Here is a 22337-nt window from a genome sequence, read left to right on the forward strand (position 1 = left end):
CTGATATTAGTATTTTTGCTAAAATTTGAAATACTTAAGATGTCTTTTATTTTTCTTTTACTCCAGTCTTTTCTATAGTGTTTTCTCCATTACTTGTATCCAAATACCGAGAAAACTGAATGCTAAAGGGTAGCGATTACTTTAGTGCCATATTCACTCGTCTGCTCATTTGTAAGAAAAGTCACAATGAACTGGCAAGTGAAAATAGCAGTGAAAATAATTGCTACCCTTTAGCATTCAATGTTGTTTGCACCTGTGTCTCAAGTGCTCATTGTTGTTCATCAACATTTAGATATTAAAAGAACAAACTTGCCTGAAAAAGATAAAATGAAAATATCATAATAAATCTATCCATCCATTATTCAACCCGCTGTATCCTAACTACAGGGTCACAGGGGTCTGCTGGAGCCAATCCTAGCCAACACAGGGTGCAAGGCAGGAAACAAACCCCAGGCAGGGCCCCAGCCCACCGCAGGGCACACACGCACCCACACACCAAGCACACACTAGGGACAATTTAGGATTGCCAGTCCACCTAACCTGCATGTCTTTGGACTGTGGGAGGAAACCGGAGCACCCGGAGGAAACCCACGCAGGCACTGGGAGAAAATGCAAACTCCACGTAGGGAGGACCCAGTAAGCAATAGTTATTGTAGAAAATATGAATATTTATGCATTTCTTAGAAATATTCTAACAATCAAGTAAAAATAATGCACCAATTATGAATTTGGTTGTTAGAAAAATCCATAGGACTGAGTTTCAAAACCACTACACAATGGTGTCATACATCTGTTACTGAATCCTCTGTTCTCTGTATTTATTTCCTGTGACACTCACAGTGATTTTTGAACTGAGCTATCCAGAAGGTTGTGATTTTAGGTTAAGGATAAATTATACTGGATTGTTTACATCATTTTTTTCTTTTTCAAACAGAGCAAATGTGGAATATTCAAATCCAGAGGAATGTGGTGTTCCAAGGTATGTTTTAGAGTAAATATTTAATTTATAAAAGTTATGGGGAGAAATGTATAAATACAACTTAACTAAGAACATGGCTATTTTTAAAATGAAACTACAAAGTGACCTAATTTTTACTTTCTCGTATACATAATACAAGTATAGAGAAAGTATAGGAATCGAGAAAAAATTTGACCTTGAGGCTTTGATAAATCTTGACATTTTAGGCCTTCCTGAGTCTCAAAATACAATTTTTGAAATTATGTCTGTCTGTGTGTCTGAGTGTAAACACGATAACTCAAAAACGCTTTGACGTAGGTTAATGAGATTTTGTATACCTGCTTTGTATCAAAAATAACGAATCCTATCAACTTTTGGACTACTTTCGGTAACCAGATGTTGTACTTTTACTTTCGCAACATTTCTTGTAAACTATGATTATAATTACAGATAGATGATTCAAATTTTTATAATGATAATAGGAAACGGATATGAAGTGTGAGAACAATTACCAGAAATAGTATTTTATTTAAAAAATCATCTGATTTTTTTTTTTTTTATTTCTGACATCATTATCATAATTAAATGTAACTAAATGTAATTTTACTTATACCAATTTATTGCAGCAAGTATTATATAATACTAACACTTTTTCTATGTTTTTAGGTGACTATAATGATTTTTAATTTGCATGTTATCTAAATATAATATGAACTTGGAGGTGTAATAAAAAGTTTGATTATAATTAGAGATAAATGATTGTGTGTCGATATTACCAATTAGTTATGTTGAGAAACAAATAAATAAAATAAATTTGAGAAATATTGAGCAACTGGAAATGGTTTTGATGGTCTTTTTCTCTATCTCAGTATACAAGAAATTTATGGGGAGCACCTTTTATTTTAAGATAAATGTATTGTTTTCCAAGATGGATATACAGTAATTCATATACCTATTCTGGAGCAACTCATATATAAGTGCCAATGTGAAAACTTTGATTCCCCAAATTTTATTTCCACTGTATTTTTCATTTACCCCAAAACTTGAAGTCATATTCAAGAAATTTTTTGATTAAAAATGTACTATTGTGGAAGTAAACCAATATAAGATGAGCATATATTGTTCTCTGGTCTTAGGTTGTTTGTCTAGTCATACATATCAACCTCCACTCTTTAAAAAATAACAATTGTTCTTGGATACATAATTCAAGAAATAAACAAACTAAAAGATGCAGGTATATTCATTTATTTACTATATTAATTATAGGAGAAATAGCCCATACCTGTATCCATCCATCCATTTTCTAACCCGCTGAATCCGAATACAGGGTCACGGGGGTCTGCTGGAGCCAATCCCAGCCAACACAGGGCACGAGGCAGGAACCAATCCTGGGCAGGGTGCCAACTCACTGCAGCCATACCTGTATTTCCCAGATAAACTTAATTTAAAAATGGTATTCTTTGAAGACATGTGACTGTCCATTTTCGATATACCCATCTGAAATAACTGTGCCCTAAAACAATCCTGGACATCATTATCAAAGTATTCAGAATCAGGAAAACCTTTTTTCTCCAGTACTTAATGTACAGGAATTAAACGTGGTAGCCTTGGTGCTGCTTATTACATAAAGCAACATCACATACAAATTCAAATATTGCACTGCATTAGGCAGTCTTTCTGAATATATTCATATATTTTATAGCAGTATTTTAATACAGTTTTTTGCATGGACATAATATGCTAGGAAAAAAATGAACAGAAATGCTAATAAAAAAGAACTGGCCATATGTTGTATTTTAAAATGCTATAATTATAAAAAAGAGTAGATTTCCCTTGTTGTTAAAATCATAATTATATGCAACTAATCTTTGAAGCAGGAACAACAGTTCAGTAAGAATAGGATATCTCATCAAGTACATCTCCCTCCATTCTAATGCCATTCATTTTTATTAATGAATTCAATTCTGGCTAATACACAAACTTCAACGTTGCGTGAGGTGGTATGGACTAAGTCATCTCGTTTTGCTTTTGTAATTTTAATGAAACCACTCTCTGCTCTGGTTTTGTTTTTTGGTGATGTGTACTGAAATGTGTTGAAAATATAAAATGTGTGCAAATTATCACCTTGATTGCATTTTTTATTGCAGGTTTCCTCCCATACAATATAATGATGAGAATCCTATTTATGGAAATATAAATCCAGACACTGCTGGTAAGTTGAATTTACTTAAGGAGTGCAGCAAATTAAAAGTTTGTTTATAAATCTAATTTTACAAGTTAAGAGCAATGCTTAACAATTTGTTTAGTCCCAGAAAAATGTTAGAACCTGTAAAGGTATGTCTACAAGAAAGAAAAGAAAACCTATAGTTAATTCTTTCTTAACTACACAATTCAAATATAATCGTCGCTACAACTATTTGCATGCAAATGATGCATGTTCAAGCTGTCCTTACTCAGTCAGCCTTGGCCAAGTGAGGTACTGATTGCTATCGATTTCTGGTCAAGCTGTACCCTCAAACATTATGTCAAAATCCTATCCCATCATTCTATTACTTCAGTAGTAATTCTATTTACCCACTACTAAATCCACCTAGCCTAGTTCATTTAAACCATAATTAATGATTCTTAAGCAACAAAGTGCATTTTTCATTTTAAACTAATTTAATTAATTATGCATAGTCCTGCCAGCATTGCATCCCCAGTGACCCTCAACTGGATTATGTAGGCTTAATAATGTTATATTAATTTTATTAATATTCCAGGCTAATAATATTTTTAATGCAAAACTAAGCATTATGTACAGTATGTAAACAGTTTGTTTCCATTTTTCGAAAGAAAGTGATGAAGTATGTTATGAACTCATGAACAAACCACACAGAGCCGAAGACAAACCAAAGGTAACAATTCTTTTACATACCAATTCTTTTACATGAGTTATCCAAAGTGAAAGAGACACGTTTTTTAAATAAAAGCTTGGGATAGTATGCTAATTTTTAGCACTGTCAAGTTTGACGTTTGAGTATATACACCTAAAAACTGTTCTGGTGTTTGGCCTTTTCAAAGACAGTGGATTTATTTCTTCAAAAGATTCCACCTACTGACTTTGTAGCTCAGTAATGATCAATGCCAGGAAGGATGTATTTAGGAAGACAGGCCTGTCTTATTCAGACCCAAGGAGTGAATTTTTACTAGGTGTCTGTGCTTATTAGGAACTGACTGTAACTTTATTTCAAAGTGTACTTAGTCCTTGAGATGTGTTCAGAATCAGCTCTTTAGTTCTTTCATCTGATCTATGGCAGTAAGGTCTGGAATCTCTAGTAATGAAGGTGCTGAGCTTTAAATTAATCATCCCCAAGCAATTAAATAGCTTAGATGATTTTGTAGGCAGTTCCTGAATGATGTAGACATTGATGCCATTGATTGGGCCACACAACCCCCAGCTCTACACGTGTAACAACACGTCTGCTGGTATCTCCTCCTTGCTCTTGAGACTGTGCTGGTAGACACAGCAAACCTTTTTGCAATGGCACGTATGGATGTGCCACCCTGGAGGAACTAGACTACCTTTGCAACCTGATTCTGCAGCAGGTACTGCCTTATGCTACCAATAGTGATATGGACATTAGCAAAATGCAAAACTAGAGAATAATCAATCAGGAAGGATAAGGAGAGAGCAATTGTCTGTGGCTACCACCTGGAAAACCATTCTCTTTTTGAGAGTTGTCTTGCTGTTACCTGTCCAGTGCACCTGTTGTCACTTTCATTTGCACCTAAGCAAGTGAACTTGATTCACAATTGCTTCTGCTTCCTAATTGGACAGATGGATATCCCTGAAGCTTAACTGACATGGTGTTAGATTGTGGTGATTAAGTGTTCCCTTAATTTTTGAGCAGTGTATATAGATAGATGTATACAGGGGTGGGGAAAAGTAGGTTTACAGCTGTGAGTATGAGAAACACAGAGTTTATTCTTATATTATTAATTTATTTGTTTGTTTGTATTATTTGTCTTCTTATTCATATTTCCCCTTGGGATTAATAAAGTATCTATCTATCTATCTATCTATCTATCTATCTATCTATCTATCTATCTATCTATCTATCTATCTATCTATCTATCTATCTATCTATCTATCTATCTCATTATTAAAGTGTGCTTGAATATAGAAAGTAGACTTCAAGAATGCGCAAATAATGAAAGTCGGCAATTTGAGCACTTATGAGATTGTGCCTGAGTGCACTGTGCAAATTGTGAAATTCTTTTGAATTAATAAAGGTAATACAGTTATTGTAATAATCATAACCTGCATATCTTTTTTCCATACAAACAACTGTGATCATACTTTTTGCCCACCCATGTACACACACACATATATATATATACATATATATATATATATATATATATATATATATATATATATATATACTGTATATGGAAGAGAAGATCTGTGATACGGTTTGCATATTTGCAGCTGGAGATCCACATATCATAAAGTAGTTTTTATTCCTGAGCTTTCAACCCCTGCCAGGGATCTTCATCAAAGGATAATGCTTAGACTTACAAGAGTCAAAGTCAATATATAGAAATAAATTACATGGAGGGGTGGGGTGGTGGCTAAGTCAGTGTGGTCGGGGTGGGGGGGTTGTATTGGGCCTATATATTGCCTTTTGTATATATTTTTTTTTTTTGAAATGGAAAATAGTTTATATGCTGTTTTGACATTACACTACTACTGTTTCAGTATTTGGTGGTGAGAAAGAGTGTGTTGGCAGCAAGGTTTCAAGAGTGTCTGATTAAGAAACTGAAGGCAGCACCAATGTTTTCAAATAATGTTAAATTCTTGAACACTCGAGCATACAGTGGAGTGGTTTGCAGCTTACTGTGACATGGCTGGGATGAGATTCAGCACAGCTGGAGATGAAATCATGGTCCACTCCCAGAACAGAGCAGCTTGCCCAAAGCATGTGAGAGGGAAGCACCTGCCACATTTTGACTAACCTGAGGTCTTGGGTTATCAAGTGAGGACAAGGGATATTATAAGAATGAAAAATTAATTGGTGTAGCTGTGCCAGATGGCAGATGTGGAACCTAAATATAGCAATGAAACAGCATCCAAATCTTTGTCCCAGGCTTTCAATGTAATGGTGAGGTGTTTATCCTTCCATAATTCAGAAACTATGACTAGGGATTTTATCATTACTTTTTGCATTTTATAGCATATCCGTTCTTGCCATTATTAATTATGTTTACTGTAAAAAATTCAAACTAAAAAAAAATCTGATAATGTACAGAAAAGATGCCAGCAAGCAAACCTGTGAAACTTTTCTTTGTCCAGTCAGTTGCAGAGTTTTTAATTATAAAGCAAATTTGCTGGGACAGTTGATTTGTGCATTGCAAATAAACTCATTTTTACTAACCATACTATAAAACACAGTTTCAAAAGCAGGAGTCCACTCGGACAGTATCCAGCATGTTGCTGAAAGCAACCACACATTGCAAATTACTCCATCCCGAACATCATTCGCACTCATCCATAAAAGACCTTAGAGCTTATGGGGAAGCAGTGCTAACCGCTTCATCTTCAAACTGCAATTTAACTAGAGAACTACATGTCCCTAGGATTAACCTAATATAATCTAATCTTATCTAAACTAATGTCCATGGTTATATTATGAAATTATTTGGGGCCATTTACATGGCTATATGTTTATTGAGCAAACATAAATGTTAACACAACTACTAGTTGGTGGGTAAATGATCACAGCTTATAAAAAAGACTGAAGCACACCTCTGCATCCATATTGTTTTATAATTCTCATATTATTGCAATTGGCGTTTACAACACCCATCCCTCTATCACTGGGATCTAATTCAGGAGTGCCTATCATATGTGTCAAAACCGTTCTGTACCCTCTCGAAGCATTAGCTCAATAATATATACAAGCTATCTTTAACTGTTCATTCTATTATGCAATACTAGACTTGATTCTTTCAAATTAATTATTTGTTTAACCATATATTCATTCATTCCTTTTCTATTTAAAAAAACTGTTTATTTAAAACAAACTTGCAAGGAACAGTACAATCAGTATCATCAAACATAAGCCAGGAATTAACCATGCATATGATGCTAGATCCCGGTAGGGGACACAGTCACAATTTCACATACAAGGTCAGGTAAACCACCTAAATAATTTGTATGTCTTTCAAGTATTCCATATTAACGCTTTGTTGTCCACTTACCTGTATAAAGCTTTGGTTCTCCAAAAGTGAAACTGAACTTAAAAGAAAACGTGAAATGAGATGTCTTCTTGACTTAAGCATAACGTTTGTTGTCGGTCAGTCATTATCCAACCCACTATATCCTAACACAGGGTCATGGGGGTTTATATACAGTAAACACAAGGCTGGAATTATACTCCCACAGGCCCCTGGGTGTTGAGGGTTAAATTTCCCCCTTCATTATCTTATAATATCTTTAAGTCTAGTGCAGAGATTCTCAAACTTTCTACATGAATGTCCCCCAAATAGATATACTGTCTAATAACAACCTAATGCTGCAAAGTGGAGCTTGATGTTCGATCTTGGGAACAGATAAGAGTAATCACACAATTTGATTTTGGATAATAGTAGACATATTAATCCAAGCAAATGCTTAAGTACAGCACTGACATTTTATCACTAGGTCATGGATTCTCAGCCATTTTTCTTGGCGTACCACTTCCAAGATTTGAAATGTTTTGAAGTACCATTTTTTCTTTTCCTTTTTTCTTTTAGTTTTGAACTCTGCCTTTGCACAACAGAAGATAATATTTCTATGAACCAACCCATTTTGCATTTGGGAATTTTTAGCAAGGGATTACTTATATTTTTTATGTGGGTTTGTGTTTTTTTTAATTTTCTTGTGTACATCAAATGCTTTTTTAATTGTTATTTAATGTAAGAGCAATGGTGTGGCTTGATATGAAATGAAAGCAGAAAGCTTAGATGTTCATATTTTTAATTTGCAAAAAACTACAGTGACATGAAAATCAAAAAACAAAGAAAAATAACTTGAAGTCAATGAGTGTGCTGTACTTTAATACTTCTACATTGAGCCTGCTTCTGCATTTATTCTTAATTAATATTAATGAACCCTAATTAATAACTGTTTCAATTAATTTTTGTTTCTTAAAATACTTTATTCTGCATTAATCTGACAATTCATGAAACTGTTCTAAAAATGATAGCACACCAAAAAAGTTTACTAAAACTAAAAATATCGTATTGTTGGCGGACCAAATGTGAGAGTCAGAGAGACACAGAGCTCTGATTTTGGCATTGTGTTACTCCAGAGACGCAATGCTGCAATACTTACGCATTTTGTAGGTGTTGTAAAAAGACAAAAGGCACAAGATGAAGGGTCTGGGGCACGCCAAGGCAAACCCCATATATTGAGATACACAAAAGGTATAAAAGAAAACACATGGTACTATGCAAAGTTGAGACGTCATCAGTTCTCAGGTTGGTCTATGTTAAGATAGCGTAGTTTCCCTTTATGAGGAATTCTGGGAGTTAGAGGCGGGTCCAGGTGGTCTGACCACAAAAGTAGAGTCAGAGTGGGAGAGGTGTCAATCTTCCTTTCTACAGAGGGAGAAGGAGAAGAGAGAGTGTTAGTAGACAGTGCCCCCTCGTGTCTCAGCAGTAAATCACACATTCCTAAGCCCTTAGGTTGTTCCCCAAGCACACGTGTGTAACATTGTTTTTATTATTTTTAACAGTAAGTTTGTATGGCATTTTGAAAAAAATAGTTTTTGGCTTAATTACTCTGCTTTTTGGCTAACATGTATACTAACTGCAGATTTTAAACATGTCTCCCGCACCCTAAAATACCTTTTGCCTCTGATCCAGTTCCTTTTCGCTCTTGAACATGACAGCCTTGATTTGCTGTTCTTTTTTATATTAAAATTGTTGAGCATTCTTTGTAGTAAACAAAGGCTGGTTTCCTTTTTCATTAAGCATAATTGGTAAAAACTGCCGAGTTTTTGATTTTAAATTGCATTTTCAGTGTCAGACTAGCTACCTCAACCAACACGTCTTTTGGAGGTTGCTGGCTTGACTTATAATTCAATACTGGAGGCAGCTGTGCAAGCATTTAAACTGACCAAGGCATGTGTTGTACATAGAGCTTGAAGTGAGCAGGTATGTCATATCAGCATTTCCCTGTTTCTTTTGTATGAACGGCCCAATTTTTCTATGCAGTTACAGCCTCAGTGTTCAGCCATAAAGAAGGACAAACTACCTAAGAATACTCCACTCACTAACGCTTTATAACTGACAAATATTGAGAGGAAAAAAAGTGAAATCCCTCAAGGACATTTTGAGATTTTGGGGTCTTTCATTTTTCTGGGGCTGTGCTACTCCTAAATATTGATATTTCAAGGAATCCTTTGTTAGCAGATCTCTACGGCCCTAGATTTACCATACTGCTAAATTTTAGCTTTTTGAACTAAATGGAAAATTGGGTTTTTGCTGTTGAGCAAGTGAGTCATTTAGTCAATTTTACATTTTATATATATATATAGATTGATAAACCTTGTGTGTTATGTTTATTTAAAAACTGCACAAGTCAATCTAAGGACAATATCTAAAACTGGAATTTATTTTTTAAGTATGTCATGAGGCCCTAAGTTTGAAAACAATTACTCTAGTAAAATTCATTGCAGTGGATGACACTGAGAACACTCAAGATTAGATAAAGGAACTCTTTTACCTTTGCTACTCTTTTTCCATTTATTTCTAATTTTGCACCCATTGAAATGGAAAAGAACATTTGAAGTTGAATTTTTCACAGTGTCTTGATTTATGAATTCATTTTTATTTAAATAATTAGCATATTTCACTTTACAGAACTTTCAATATGTTTATAAATACGTATAATTTAAAGTTTAGTGTGGTATAGCAGGATGCCTTATGATTTTAAGGGAAATTGCAAATAACTGAAGAGAATGCTAGGTGTGTTATTATACAGTTAAGCTTGTAAAAGCTAAGCACCATGCATACAATTCTGAAGAGCATAAACACTTTGGTTGCCTGCTACATGAAACTGTGATGAAAAAACATTTAATTATATTTCTTTTTCTAGGATGTCTGTTCATTTCTTGGCTTGATCTATTCTAGTTACTCTTTCCTCAATTAATGTTAAAAAAAACTAGCATTTCTGATAAGGGCTGTGTGAACAAATATAGTGTAATATCTGGATGCTAGGGGCCGCTGTCGCCCTATTAAACCCAACAGACAGATGCAGACACAGGTTAAAAGCACTCAGAAGTATTTTTAATTCTTCCTTTCTAAGCAGTACCTCCAAAGCACCACAGCCACAGTAAACACGCAATATAATAAAAAAACATAATAATTCTCTCCTCCACCTCCCAAAAAGCTCTGTCACACTCCTCCCGACTTCTGCTCGCTTGCTATGTTCACAACAGCCCTTTAAAAAGTCCTTGACCTGGAAGTGCTTCTGTCCTTCCGTCCACGTGACTTATCAGCACTTCCAGGTCAAATGGAGAAGTTGTATTTTCTTCAGCCCAGAAATACTTCTGTGCTTCCGTCCCTGTGACTTTGGAGTACTTCTGGGGTATGTAGACAGTAGGGACTCCCCAGTCACCCTGCAGCGTCTCCTGGCGGCACCCACAGTACCCAGCAGGGCTGTGAGGCCAAACTCCAGATCCCATAGTGCCCTTCGGGAATCTGGAGCACTGCTATGCTGCAGGGAAGCTGCCAACTAGCATCTTGGGGGAGGCAGTGTCCCAAAGCATCTGCCTTCCCCCATCTTTCTATTTCAGGGGCATCCCGGACAGGTTGAGCTACCGGCCATCTCCTACAATAGATGTAACACATATATGAAATTGTTTAAACAACAATTAACCTTTGGGTATAAACACTTTTTAGTATTTTTCTACAAGGCCTTTTTAATCTTTAACCACAAAACCCCAAAGGATGGACTGACCAGATGAAAGGTTTTACCTTAACTGATTTTCTTATGCAATCTCAGATTACTAAAAAGGCCCTTTTGCTTTTTAAGATTGTTTTTGATATTGACTCGAAGATGTGCTATATACAATGTGAAGTCCTGGGATTTTTTTCTCTCTGTAGTTAATGCATTCTAATTATCCCATCCCCACACTCCATGACAGTGGATAACTGATTAAGGTTTAATTTATATAGAGACAGATGCTTATATTATTCCATTGGATTTGCCAAAAAACACTTTATATGAGAAATAACATAAATAGCAGCTTAACTAAAATTAGACAGAATTTCAGTTTTGAACTTGTTTCATTTTGCATTGGTAAATGCACTACTTAACCATTCTCCTTTTTTCTTATTACTGCACACGTGAAAACTCACACCATGGCAATTTAGAATCATAAATAACTTAACCTGGTCACTTTAGGGAGGAAGCTTTCTCTATAATAAGGAGCCATTGGACAGTGCAAAGAAATTAAAACCCTTTGGAAACTGTTTTATTTCCAAAAATAAGAGTTTGACAGAAAGGATGATAACCAGAACATATCTAATGTTTATGTATTCATCCACAATATTTACTTATTCATCTACAATATGAATTATACTTAATCCTGAGACACAGTTTCTTACAAGAATGGTTTACATAATTTGGCAGTTGTCCAGTTCAACAACAGATGAAAGGCAATGAACAAAACTTTATACATTGAGTTCAACATTCATATAAGAACCAATCAGACCGTTGTCAGCATGAGTGCCTGTTAACTAACTTTATGACCTGTGACAGCAAACTGTACCAGAATCGAGTGGTGTGAGAGCAAACAGTCCTGTACCATTTGCTAGAACAGATGAGTAAGAAACTTGACTGTACAAGATGGGTGAGATCTTTAATAATGCTGTTTTCTAAGGAATTGTGTACTCTCTAAACAGAGGTCAGCTGTGTGGCCTGTAATGTTCTCTGCAAACTTCACCATCACCTACAGTGCGTTGATATCATGTACAAGGGTGTTATACACAATGTAAGAATGGATAGTATTGTACACGTGTGTAAGTAGATGGAGACATCCAGCCTTTTCTTGGACATCTGTGGAAGTAAAGATGTTGGTGGCTAAGACGCATTGTGCCCAATTCCGGATGTCAGTAACTGTAACTTCTTTTTTTTTTTGTTTATTGTTTTGGGTTGGCACCCTGCCCGGGATTGGTTCCTGCCTTGTGCCCTGTGATGGCTAGGGGGTTGGAAAATGGATGGATTTTCATATAAAATGGTCATATGTGAATTTTGTTTAAAAAGTTTAGTTTGAAAATGATACTAATATTTTTGATTTTTTTTTTTTAAGTGTGTCACATTGCCATTTTGAAATCTCAGCATCTGTTGATGAGTTGTTAGGATGCGCTGCAGTGTTCCTAAGGAATGCACTATGCATCCATCACAAAGGCTCCTCTATAAAACAAAGTTATTGAATTCATAGTTTTAATTATTCTTGTGATAAACTCATAGCTCCAAACTTAATTCTTAACTTTGGTTTGTATTCATAGAATGTTTTTTACAGGTGAAATTCTCATTTTTATAACAACCGTTAGCAATTCTTATTTTGAGTTGGCTTATGGTTTAGCCCTCTGGATTTTGTTTTTGGTAATAGTACTTTAGTGTCCTAGAAAACTTTTTCTGTTCTATTTTCTCAAACATGCACATCTCCAGGCCCACTTTTAGCAACATCTATTCAGTTGTTCAAGATCCAAAGTGCCAGCAGACAATAAAATGTATGTGGAAAATCCCTGGATTTAAGCAAGCAGGCAGAATGAGTTCATGTTGTAGTCCATACTATTGGGGACTGCCATAACACTTCTTCCAGAAATTCATATCCAGATTCTGGGCTTTGTTATCATTAAGGAACAAAGTGTTGTTTGGCACCCCTGCTTTAGATGTCCAGTCTCTTCTCTGTAAATCTTTTCATCATTGTTAGTTATCAAGCCTTTAATGGTACTGGCACCAGCAAATTGGTAATGGAATTGGAGTTGTGCTTGGCCACACAGTCATACTGCAGATTAACAAGCATACAAAAGAGAAGCTAAGCCTACTACCCTGTAGTGTAGAGGAGGTGACGCAACCAATCTGCACTTTCTGGGTTTTGACAGTTAGGAAGAGGTTGATGAGTTGCACTTACCATTGAAGGAATCCAGTTTTGCTTTCTTGGACCCAGGAATAATTTGTGTCTTTGCTGAAGTACATTTAGACAGCATATTGGTTGGTAAACGCATGCAGAACTTTTTGTTCTGTTAAAGTTCCTCCTTAAGTTTTCCTCAAATAGAAGAAGGATGAATCACTCAAGAGATAGTTTGTTTTAACAATTAAAGCTGAAAACATTAAGTTCATCTTAGGGAGAAAAATGTAATCCTAATGAAGTAGGTGTGGAGACTGACCCAGACACAGACAGGCAGACACGTTCATGTCACCCACAAACACATTTATTTACACTGTTTACAACAGTCAAGTGCACCACAAAGTCCTGGCCACACAATGCCTTTCTCTTCAGACCGCCTCCTTCTCTCTTCTCCAGCTCAGTCCACTTCACTCCCGACTCTTGCCCTGAATGAAGGGAGGCGGCCCCTTTTATTATCACCCGGATGTGCCCCAGGTGGGTTCCGGCAATCACCCGCCGACGCGCCCCTGTGTGGCGGAAGTGCCGGCTTAATCCCCGGAAGCACTCCGGGTGTCCCTGCTCTTCTTCCCCCCAGCACTTCCTGGTGTGGCGGAAGTGCTGAGGTCCAGGGCGCCAAAGGCATGGGGGCGCCCCCTGATGGTGACCACGGGCCGCTACAGGATGGAGCTTCAAAGCTCTGTACCTGTGGCCCCCAAAGGAACCAGGGCGGTCACGCCCTTATGATCTGGAGGAGGCTCAAGCCCTCCTCCAGTCCTCCTCGGCATCCCGGTTGGGTCGCCATCCCAGCCACCTTTGACATAGGCTCTACACTGTAATCATCTGCACACTTTGCCACATTTCATTTGAATCACGACTGCTTTTCTTCTCTTTGCACAGCAACTGTAACTGCTTTTTCAGTGCACTTACCTGCATTTATTCCATTTTTTTTTTTGTATATTGCTGGCCTGTAATGCATTGCTGTGACTCTTCAGTAAATTATGTATGTAGCTAGTGAGCTATGGTTTGTTATTAGGGAACATGTGAATTGTTTTTATAGGCATAAATTCATCCAGACCTCTGATGAATCCAGTAATGATCATAACTTACTCATCCAGATCTGATGAGGAACTTCAGACATCATCCTTATTTACAGGATCAAAACAATCCTACAGTTTTTACCTTCAACTTTTTGTTACAGCATTAAACCACTTTTTAACTTTTTTTTCCCAGTGACATATCATTTTTCTACATAACCCAGATGACCCAATGAGAAGATACTTAACCTGTCTGTCCTCACAGTTATTACTTGTGTTGTGTGTGTTTTTCAAATGTAAAATGGGTCACTGCTGAAAACAGGAAGAACATTTTGGTTAATGTAAAGGTTATTCTGCCTGTGGAATAATGTTGTTAGTGTCAAAGTTGCATTAACACTTACTTATGTTGGCTTTTTTTATGCAATGTACTTATCTGCTCCAAATTTTCATATCAATTGAACTGAAAACATGAGGCTGACATTGTTTAAGGTTTTAAAATAATAAAATAAACATACACCTACTTTGTACTGTGCTTTGCTTGATTAAAAAAAAAAGTTTGTTTTTGTGGTGGAGGTTTATGAGAGGTTACCTAAAATTTCCTGTTGAGGTAAAATTATTTCTGAATAAAAAAACGGTTGTTTCCTGAGGTTTGATTTCATTGAACTGTTGGAAAACTAAAAACTTGCACATTGTTTACTATGGTTTAAAAACTTTACTACTTAAAGATACCAGCTTTTCTTAAAGATGCTTATTTGCTTTAATTATTCATAATTAACACTGCATAAATGTATGTTCTACATGCAATTACAAATGCAAGATACACTAAGACTGATCACTCTTTGTGTGGATTTTGCATATTCTCATCCTAGGTTTTTGTGCAGGTTCTCAGATTTTGTCCCACATGTAGTTAATTGCCAATACCAATTTTATGTTTAGTGACATATGTGTTTGTGAATGTACTAGTGAAATGGAAATGTTGGGTTTTGCTTTGAGCTTTATGATGATAGAGTCATATCAGTCCTCAGTGATCTTAAGGTAGACTAAGTAAGTTTGAAGATTGATGTCAATGGGTTTCTTTGAATGTTTCACATTAGGACAGATTCAGAAGTGATACATAGTTTATTCAGTAACTATTTTCTGCTTCTGTTCCAGATTTTATTCATGTGTCTCATATTGATTGTTGTACTGTTATGGATTTGTTATTTATGGTGTAGGGCGGCACGGTGGCACAGTGGCACAGTGGTAGCGCTGCTGCCTCGCAGTTAGGAGACCCTGGTTCCCTACCCAGGTCCTCCCCATGTGGAGTTTGCATGTTCTCCCCGTGTCTGCGTGGGTTTCCTCCGGGTACTCCGGTTTACTCCCACAGTCCAAAGACATGCAGGTTAGGTGCATTGGCGATCCTAAATTGTTGCTTGGTGTGTGTGCTCTGAGGTGGGCTGGGGCCCTAACTGGGGTTTGTTTCCTGCCTTGCTTTGTGTTGGCTGGGATTGGCTCCAGCAGACCTCCGTAACCCTGAGTTAGGATATAGCGGCTTGGATAATGGATGGATGGATATTTATGGTGTTATCCAATATAGATGCTGAAGTCCTTAAAGCTTTCATTTTTTTCAAACTGGTTATGCCAATGATCTGAATTTTATTTAACATATAACACCCGTGATATATCAGCATTTTAAAGAGGACTTAATATTACAACAGCCATTTTGAAAAATTCAAAAATGACTTTTCATCCTGAAAAATAAGTCTAATCATTTGAAAACTATGATTAAAGTTTTATATATATATATGATGCTTGAGGCTTAATAGTGGAAAAAAATGTTTGCATACCTTCTACATAACACACTGCAAGTGGGCAAGTTTCAGAACATAATAATATTTGTTACTTATTTTGTTCATCCCCCCAATTATGCTCTACCGTACGGGAAGTCTGTTCCAATTACAAACTGTGTGTCCGACTGTCAAGGCTAATGGACCACTGGGTAGAGTACAGGTAGTGCCTAAAGCCTATGTCACATTGTGGGGGATGTCAGACTTACTAATCTCATCACCAGGCCATTTCAATTTAAATTACTGTAAATTTTCTTGCTATGTCACATTTACCAACTGTGTTCCACCCTTCCAGCACAGTTGTGATTGCCCCTTTTTCTACAGAGCCGACGCTGTATGGGTTGAATGGGTACTGCAAGCTCAGCCACAATCTCAGCCCTTTTTTTCCTCTTTCCATTCTGTCTTGGTAAATAAAATATGAGACACCAGATTTACAAGCTTCTCTTTTGTATGTGAGGTTGAAAATACCCACATTCCTTATTCCTCATTACTGCATTATATACATTGTACTTCAAGGTGATCATTTATTGGTTGTCAGCTCTCATGTATATAGAGCCTGCCCCTATGACTAAAGAAAGCGCCAAAACTGTTTTGATTTTATTGCAGCTAGTCACAGATTAGTTGGAGAGAGTCACTAAGCATGTGACGTTAAGCGACTAATTTCATGGAAGGACACCATCATTTGCCTCCGACTTGCTAAGGTTATATAAATGAAACCTACAAATGAAAATCACTGAAAAAGTCATTGTAACGTAACACAGCCTTACCTGCTTTACTGTTCATATAGCCATGACAGTACTGTTCACAGCCAACAGTTCTCCAATCTGCTTAATCCAGTTCTTGGGGCAGAAGTCCATCCCAGAAATAATGGGTGCAAAGCTTCTATACACAGAGCACCAGTCAGTCTCAGAGCTCACTTACACACTTGTCCACAAGTACATTCCTACAGTTGTCATTTAAAATCACTATTTATTGTAACTTGTACATCTCGGATATAAGAAAAATATTGAATTATCTAGAGCAGCAGTTCTCAACGTGGCTGTCAGGTTTTTGTTCCAACCAGCTTCTGGTTTTAATTGAACTCCTGGGCTAATTAAGTGAACTGATATTTCCCAAGTTCTGTATTTAGGGAACAACAGAAATTAGAAAATTAAGTTTGCTAAAAAAAATAGTACAATGTACCAAGCAGTTACATAGAATTAATGTATTTTTATTCTTTTTAACAGTATTTCCATCTTGATTTTCATTCTACTTTTCTAGGTGTTCTAATTGTTTAATTAATCCATTATTTACTAATTAGTGGGTCTGACTCTAAAGTAGCTGCAGCCTTTGATTATTCAGTGTTGTTTGCCTGGGTGTCTGCTCTGCTCATTTTAAGTTGTCATTATTAAGATTCAATAAAGGGGGGAAAAACTGCACAGAGAAAGGACAAAGTAAAATGAAATCAACAAAAGAGAGTTAAGCATTTAAATCTATAGCAAAAGCAGAAATATTTATAAATGTCTTATAAATGTAAAAATCATGCTGCTATGCTTTTTGGAATGTCGAATAAAAGAAAAAAAATACCAGCTAATTAAATGAGATCAGTGCTATCAGATGTTGTCACTGATTAGGAATCTGGTTGGAACAAAAACCTACAGCCACAGGGGGTCCCCAGGACTGACGTTGAGAACCCCTGACCTAGAATAAAGCCCTAAGGGAGACTGTGCAAACCCTACATGGATAAGGACTTTGTGCAGGTTATATAAATTTGTGTCTGTAGGTATGCTGTATATAATAAATTTTGTTAATGTACTGTATTAGACTTTCCCAAAAACATGGCCCAAAAATAGTAAATGAGAATTATTGATGTTTTCTACTACATTAAAAAATTCCTGTGTATAGTAGCACAAACACGTTGATTAGTTAGTCAATCTGCGAACCATACAACAAAAATGATATACAGGTATACTTGTTTCTTAAATGTTTTATTCTCACAGCACAATCTTACCCTTCTTACTGTCTTTGAGATCCAGAATTGTCACCAACAGTGGTCCTGGGGGCGAGGGGTGGTCCCACTTGGAGCATCGCTACTGCAGGCCACAGTGGAGAGCATTGTCTATTGCTTGAACATCAGTGACCCACCACTACACACTTTGCGAATGGTACGCAAACCTTTCCCATTAAATACAATGGTGAATTACGATTCTGTGAAACCCAAAATCACGTAACACAAAATGGGTTGTGAACCATGGTTTAAGAAACTATGGTTTATATGATGGAAAGGTTTCATATTGTACAATGGGTCACAGAGTACACTTCTGTACTTATTAATCATTTCTTGAACCCATCCACAAAATTTCAGATATGAACCACGTATTAGAATTCTGGAGATTTTACAATTTTCAAAATAAGGCCACCACATACATTAAAAAGTAGCTTTAGTGAATCATGAAAAATTCAAGGCCATGGATTTTATTAACCTGTGAAATGTCAAGCATTGCTATTTTTGTACTGTAGCCCTCTACAAATATAGCAAGTCCAACAGACTGAATACATAAGGTTACCAAGCCAAACACAAAGAAAACAGACAATCTACAGACAAGACTTCCCTGATAAAAATCAGACTAGGGTTTAAGATTTATTAGGAGGTACCACTACACTACTCATGGTACCACAGCATATATGTAAATGGAAAATTTGTGTTCATGAAATATTATAGAAACTAGACATTTTGAACAATATTCTGAATAAAAAAAGAAAATTTTTAGCATTAATAATACAGATAACAATACAAATTCTAATAAATGAAAAATTCTATTAACATCTGAAAAAATAAAATCACTTAATAATTGCTTGTATTTACATCTAATTGTATCAGATTTGTTTTATATCACTTTTGTAATCAGAAATATTTCAAAAACAAATTCCAGTATTTTCTGTAGTCATTTTCCTGTGGCTCAGAAGATAAAGTCAAACAGCGATAAAGCCAAAAGGATGCAGATATCATGTCTTCACTCTGGGAAACACACATACAGAAAAGAGTAAAATTATTCCAAAAATGTACTCTGCACAAAGATAAAAAATAAAGAACCACAGGTTGAGGTTTACACATACTGGAAAAAGTCTGTTAAGCAGGATGTAATTCAATAAAAAGAGGTGTCTGACAGCTTAACCTTATACGCATCACAATCAGTTACTTTATAAACCAACACAAGATGAAAAGATATGCCTTATATCAATAGAAGATTCTTCCATAATGCTCAAAATAATTATTCAATACCTTGCAAGATAATAACATAAGTATTTAATGCTAGTGTGGGAAATACAATGGTATACCCGGTCAACAGGTTCAAAACTTCAAAATCAATAATATGAACCAGGAGATGGCTATTAGGATGAAACCTCTTGAGATGAAAAACTGGAAACTGTAACTAAGTGTAAAAATAAAGCTTGGGGAACATGAGTTAGATAAATTCATAACAAGAAGCACAAACCTAGCACTAGAACTATTTAAGTTTTTTTCTTTGATGTGTATTAATCAAGGGATAACGTATGCTAAGACCCTCATGTATATGCCAATACATCTGTGACATCATTATCACAACGATTGTGGTCACATGACACATCCAAAAGGCATCGCAAAAATAAAGAAAATGTGAGCAAAAATAAATTATCAAATCAAATTAAAAATTAAAAAAAAAAAAACTCAAAATGTAATCATTGAGATAATAAAACTCACAAATTTAAATGTTTAACGGGTTAATATACAGTAACATTACTACTTTAAAACATTTGACATCTTTTCTGAACCATATAAACTATTTGTTACATCATTTTAAGTCTACATTCCAATTCATTGCAATCAGTGAATGAGTGAAAATAGTATTATTATGTGGTATTATTATTTTTATTATTATTTGAATTCAAAAATATTTAAATGAGCATCTTAAAATTTCTCTTTTGTCAATAGCTTTACTATGGTAGCAGTATGTACTCAAATTAATGAACAAAACATGGTGGGGGTTAATTTACTTTTAAAAATTTGCCATAGGGAAAACCTGTTGGGAACCCCTACATTAGAGGATTACTACCAAGAAAGTCTCTATCAGTGCATCCAACCCAGAACCAGACTAAATGGATAAAGAATCCATCCAAAGTTCATATCTGTGAGGAGGAGTTTGCCTGTTTTTAATTCCATAATTTCCACGTACCCTGGAGGCCTGTTGCATTAGAAATTGGTGGAGGGTTGACTGATTAGAGACTCTAAATTTGTTCTTTAACTTACAGTACTATTTAATGGAAGTGAGTATCATCCCGGGCTTGTTTTCCCCTTTTTGCTGCTTAGATTTTGAATAAGCAATTTCTAGAAATTAATAAAAATGTAACTTACATATAATGCCTTTTGAGATATGTTGCACAATATTTTGTTATGGAAAGAGACTGATCATGTGATTAACAATAGAAAATATTCTGCTGAATATAGTCAGACTCTGATGATTCTGAGTCAAAGGTAGTCTCTTTACTACTTTGGAGTTTTGACACAGGGAAGGTATTGAGCAGCTACGGGGATGCAGAGATTAAAACCTGAAATTATTTGTGCATATTCATCTAAAAACTGTTCAGATTACCACCTCTTTTTGAAACTGAGTTTATTGGTCAAGTAACTACTACTACTACTGACTTTGTAGTCCTATTTGGAAGATTTAGTGCTCATGTCTAAAATTATAGAGATAGCTGAAGAGCCTGCCTGATCTGAATCAGAGTGAGAATCTTTATTGGATTTTGACTTCAGTTGCAGATTGTTCATCACAAAAGCAATGTTCAAGAGCAAGTTTGCTTATACAGTTAGTATCCCTGGTTATCAAGTACTGTGAGCCAAAGGTCAGTTAACTTCATATTCATTTCTTCTGACCAGCTGTGTGTACCTTACACTGGGATAAAAAGGCTTACTGTGCTAACTATTCTGGATCGATCATCTGTGGAAAAGATCCAAATGGCTAGTGAGTGTATACTGGAAATAACTAACAGATAACCATATTCAGTTCAAATCTATTTAAAAGAGAGCATTACTCCTGCATATCAAGGACATGAAATCTCAATTCACTGATCACAATCTCAGTAGTGGAATCAGCAGAAAGATTCAACAGGCTGAATGGTGGTCAGTATCTGGTGACTTCTGTAGGACCCGTGACTGGAGCTATAGTGGACACCATCTGTGACTAAAGCTGTTAAGTTTAGATCAATGCTGGCAGGATTGTTTTTAGGTCTGAGTGACAGTTACCAGCAGGCCTAAAGGTGAAAACGTGTATCTGGGAGGCCATTGGTGACAATGGGATATATTGCTTTCAAGAAACCCATTAATTGATTTTTGAGGTAAAAGTGAGGTGTCAACCAAGCCATTCTTAGTAAGATTGGGGAAATGTTGAACTCAACTGGGGGTTTAATCACTGCAATGAGCACTTTGAACCCCTAAACCGAGTGAAAATGTCTCCTTGGAAGAGGCAGTGATTGAAGCATTGGTTAGGGTTGACTGTGTTTTTGTGACTAATACCCCTGGGATGATTTCTGGGCAGAAACTGTTAAATCACTGGATGCTGTAGAGGCATTTTAGTTAAGATGACTTTTCAAAGTTACCTTGAGTTTGGCAAATCAAGGTCTTTTAAAAAGGGATATATTAAACTTACCAATTGATCTCAGTTTCACCCTCCTTAAAAAGTCTCCCTCAGGACAATGGTTGGACCCCTAGATTCTGAAAAAACATTCAGAACCAAGTCATACAATAACCAACTTTCTCCTCATGCAGATTTTGGAGGGTCCATTGGAGTTTGCCAATTCTGTCTTTAGGTACTTTATCAACATGGAAAAGGTGACTGACAGTGTCCACTCATGGTATCTTATGTAAGGAGCTACAAAAGTACTATATACTTTTACTGGGTCACTGCTGCTGTTCATCTCCTGAATTTGTGGACAGAGAGATGTACTCATGGTTGGTATTAAATCAAGTCCATTTGATGTGGGGGAAAAAGCTCAGCCAAGAATACATGTTGTAAACTATTCTGATTTGATTCTTACTTACAGAATGTCAAAGCTTACCTGTGAATTAGAGTTCATTTAGTTTGGGAACATAAGTGCTGAATGTCAACTGTCTGTGGAAAATGATGTTCTCCTGCCCTTACTGGACTGTGGTCTGCAGTTGAGTATGAAGCTGTTGCCACCTCCAAATCTGAAGTAATGTTCATCTCCTGGAAAGAGTAGCTTTCATTCTACAGTTAAGAAAGGGGCATCCTTACCAGGAGAAAGTGGTTCTTATTCAAGAGTGAGGACAGAGGTAATCATAAAATTGGCCAAAAAATCCATGCAGCAGGAGCAGTTTGGTGAACCATGATTG

General features: G+C 36.1%; 1 protein-coding gene across 3 annotated transcripts in view; it reads left to right on the top strand.

Moving 5' to 3' along the window:
- Positions 1 to 22337, top strand: part of LOC120523545 (T-cell receptor-associated transmembrane adapter 1) — a 47707-nt gene that overhangs the window by 23438 nt on the left and 1932 nt on the right. For all 3 annotated transcript variants that reach the window (XM_039744948.1, XM_039744949.1, XM_039744947.1), the window contains exons 5-7: positions 935 to 979; positions 3106 to 3170; positions 3794 to 3855. In XM_039744948.1, coding sequence (XP_039600882.1) covers positions 935 to 979; positions 3106 to 3170; positions 3794 to 3855 — 172 coding nt within the window. The remainder of the gene's footprint in view (positions 1 to 934; positions 980 to 3105; positions 3171 to 3793; positions 3856 to 22337) is intronic.

The sequence above is a fragment of the Polypterus senegalus genome, chromosome 2 (genome assembly GCF_016835505.1).
Source record: "Polypterus senegalus isolate Bchr_013 chromosome 2, ASM1683550v1, whole genome shotgun sequence".
Classification (NCBI taxonomy): Eukaryota; Metazoa; Chordata; class Cladistia; order Polypteriformes; family Polypteridae; genus Polypterus; species Polypterus senegalus.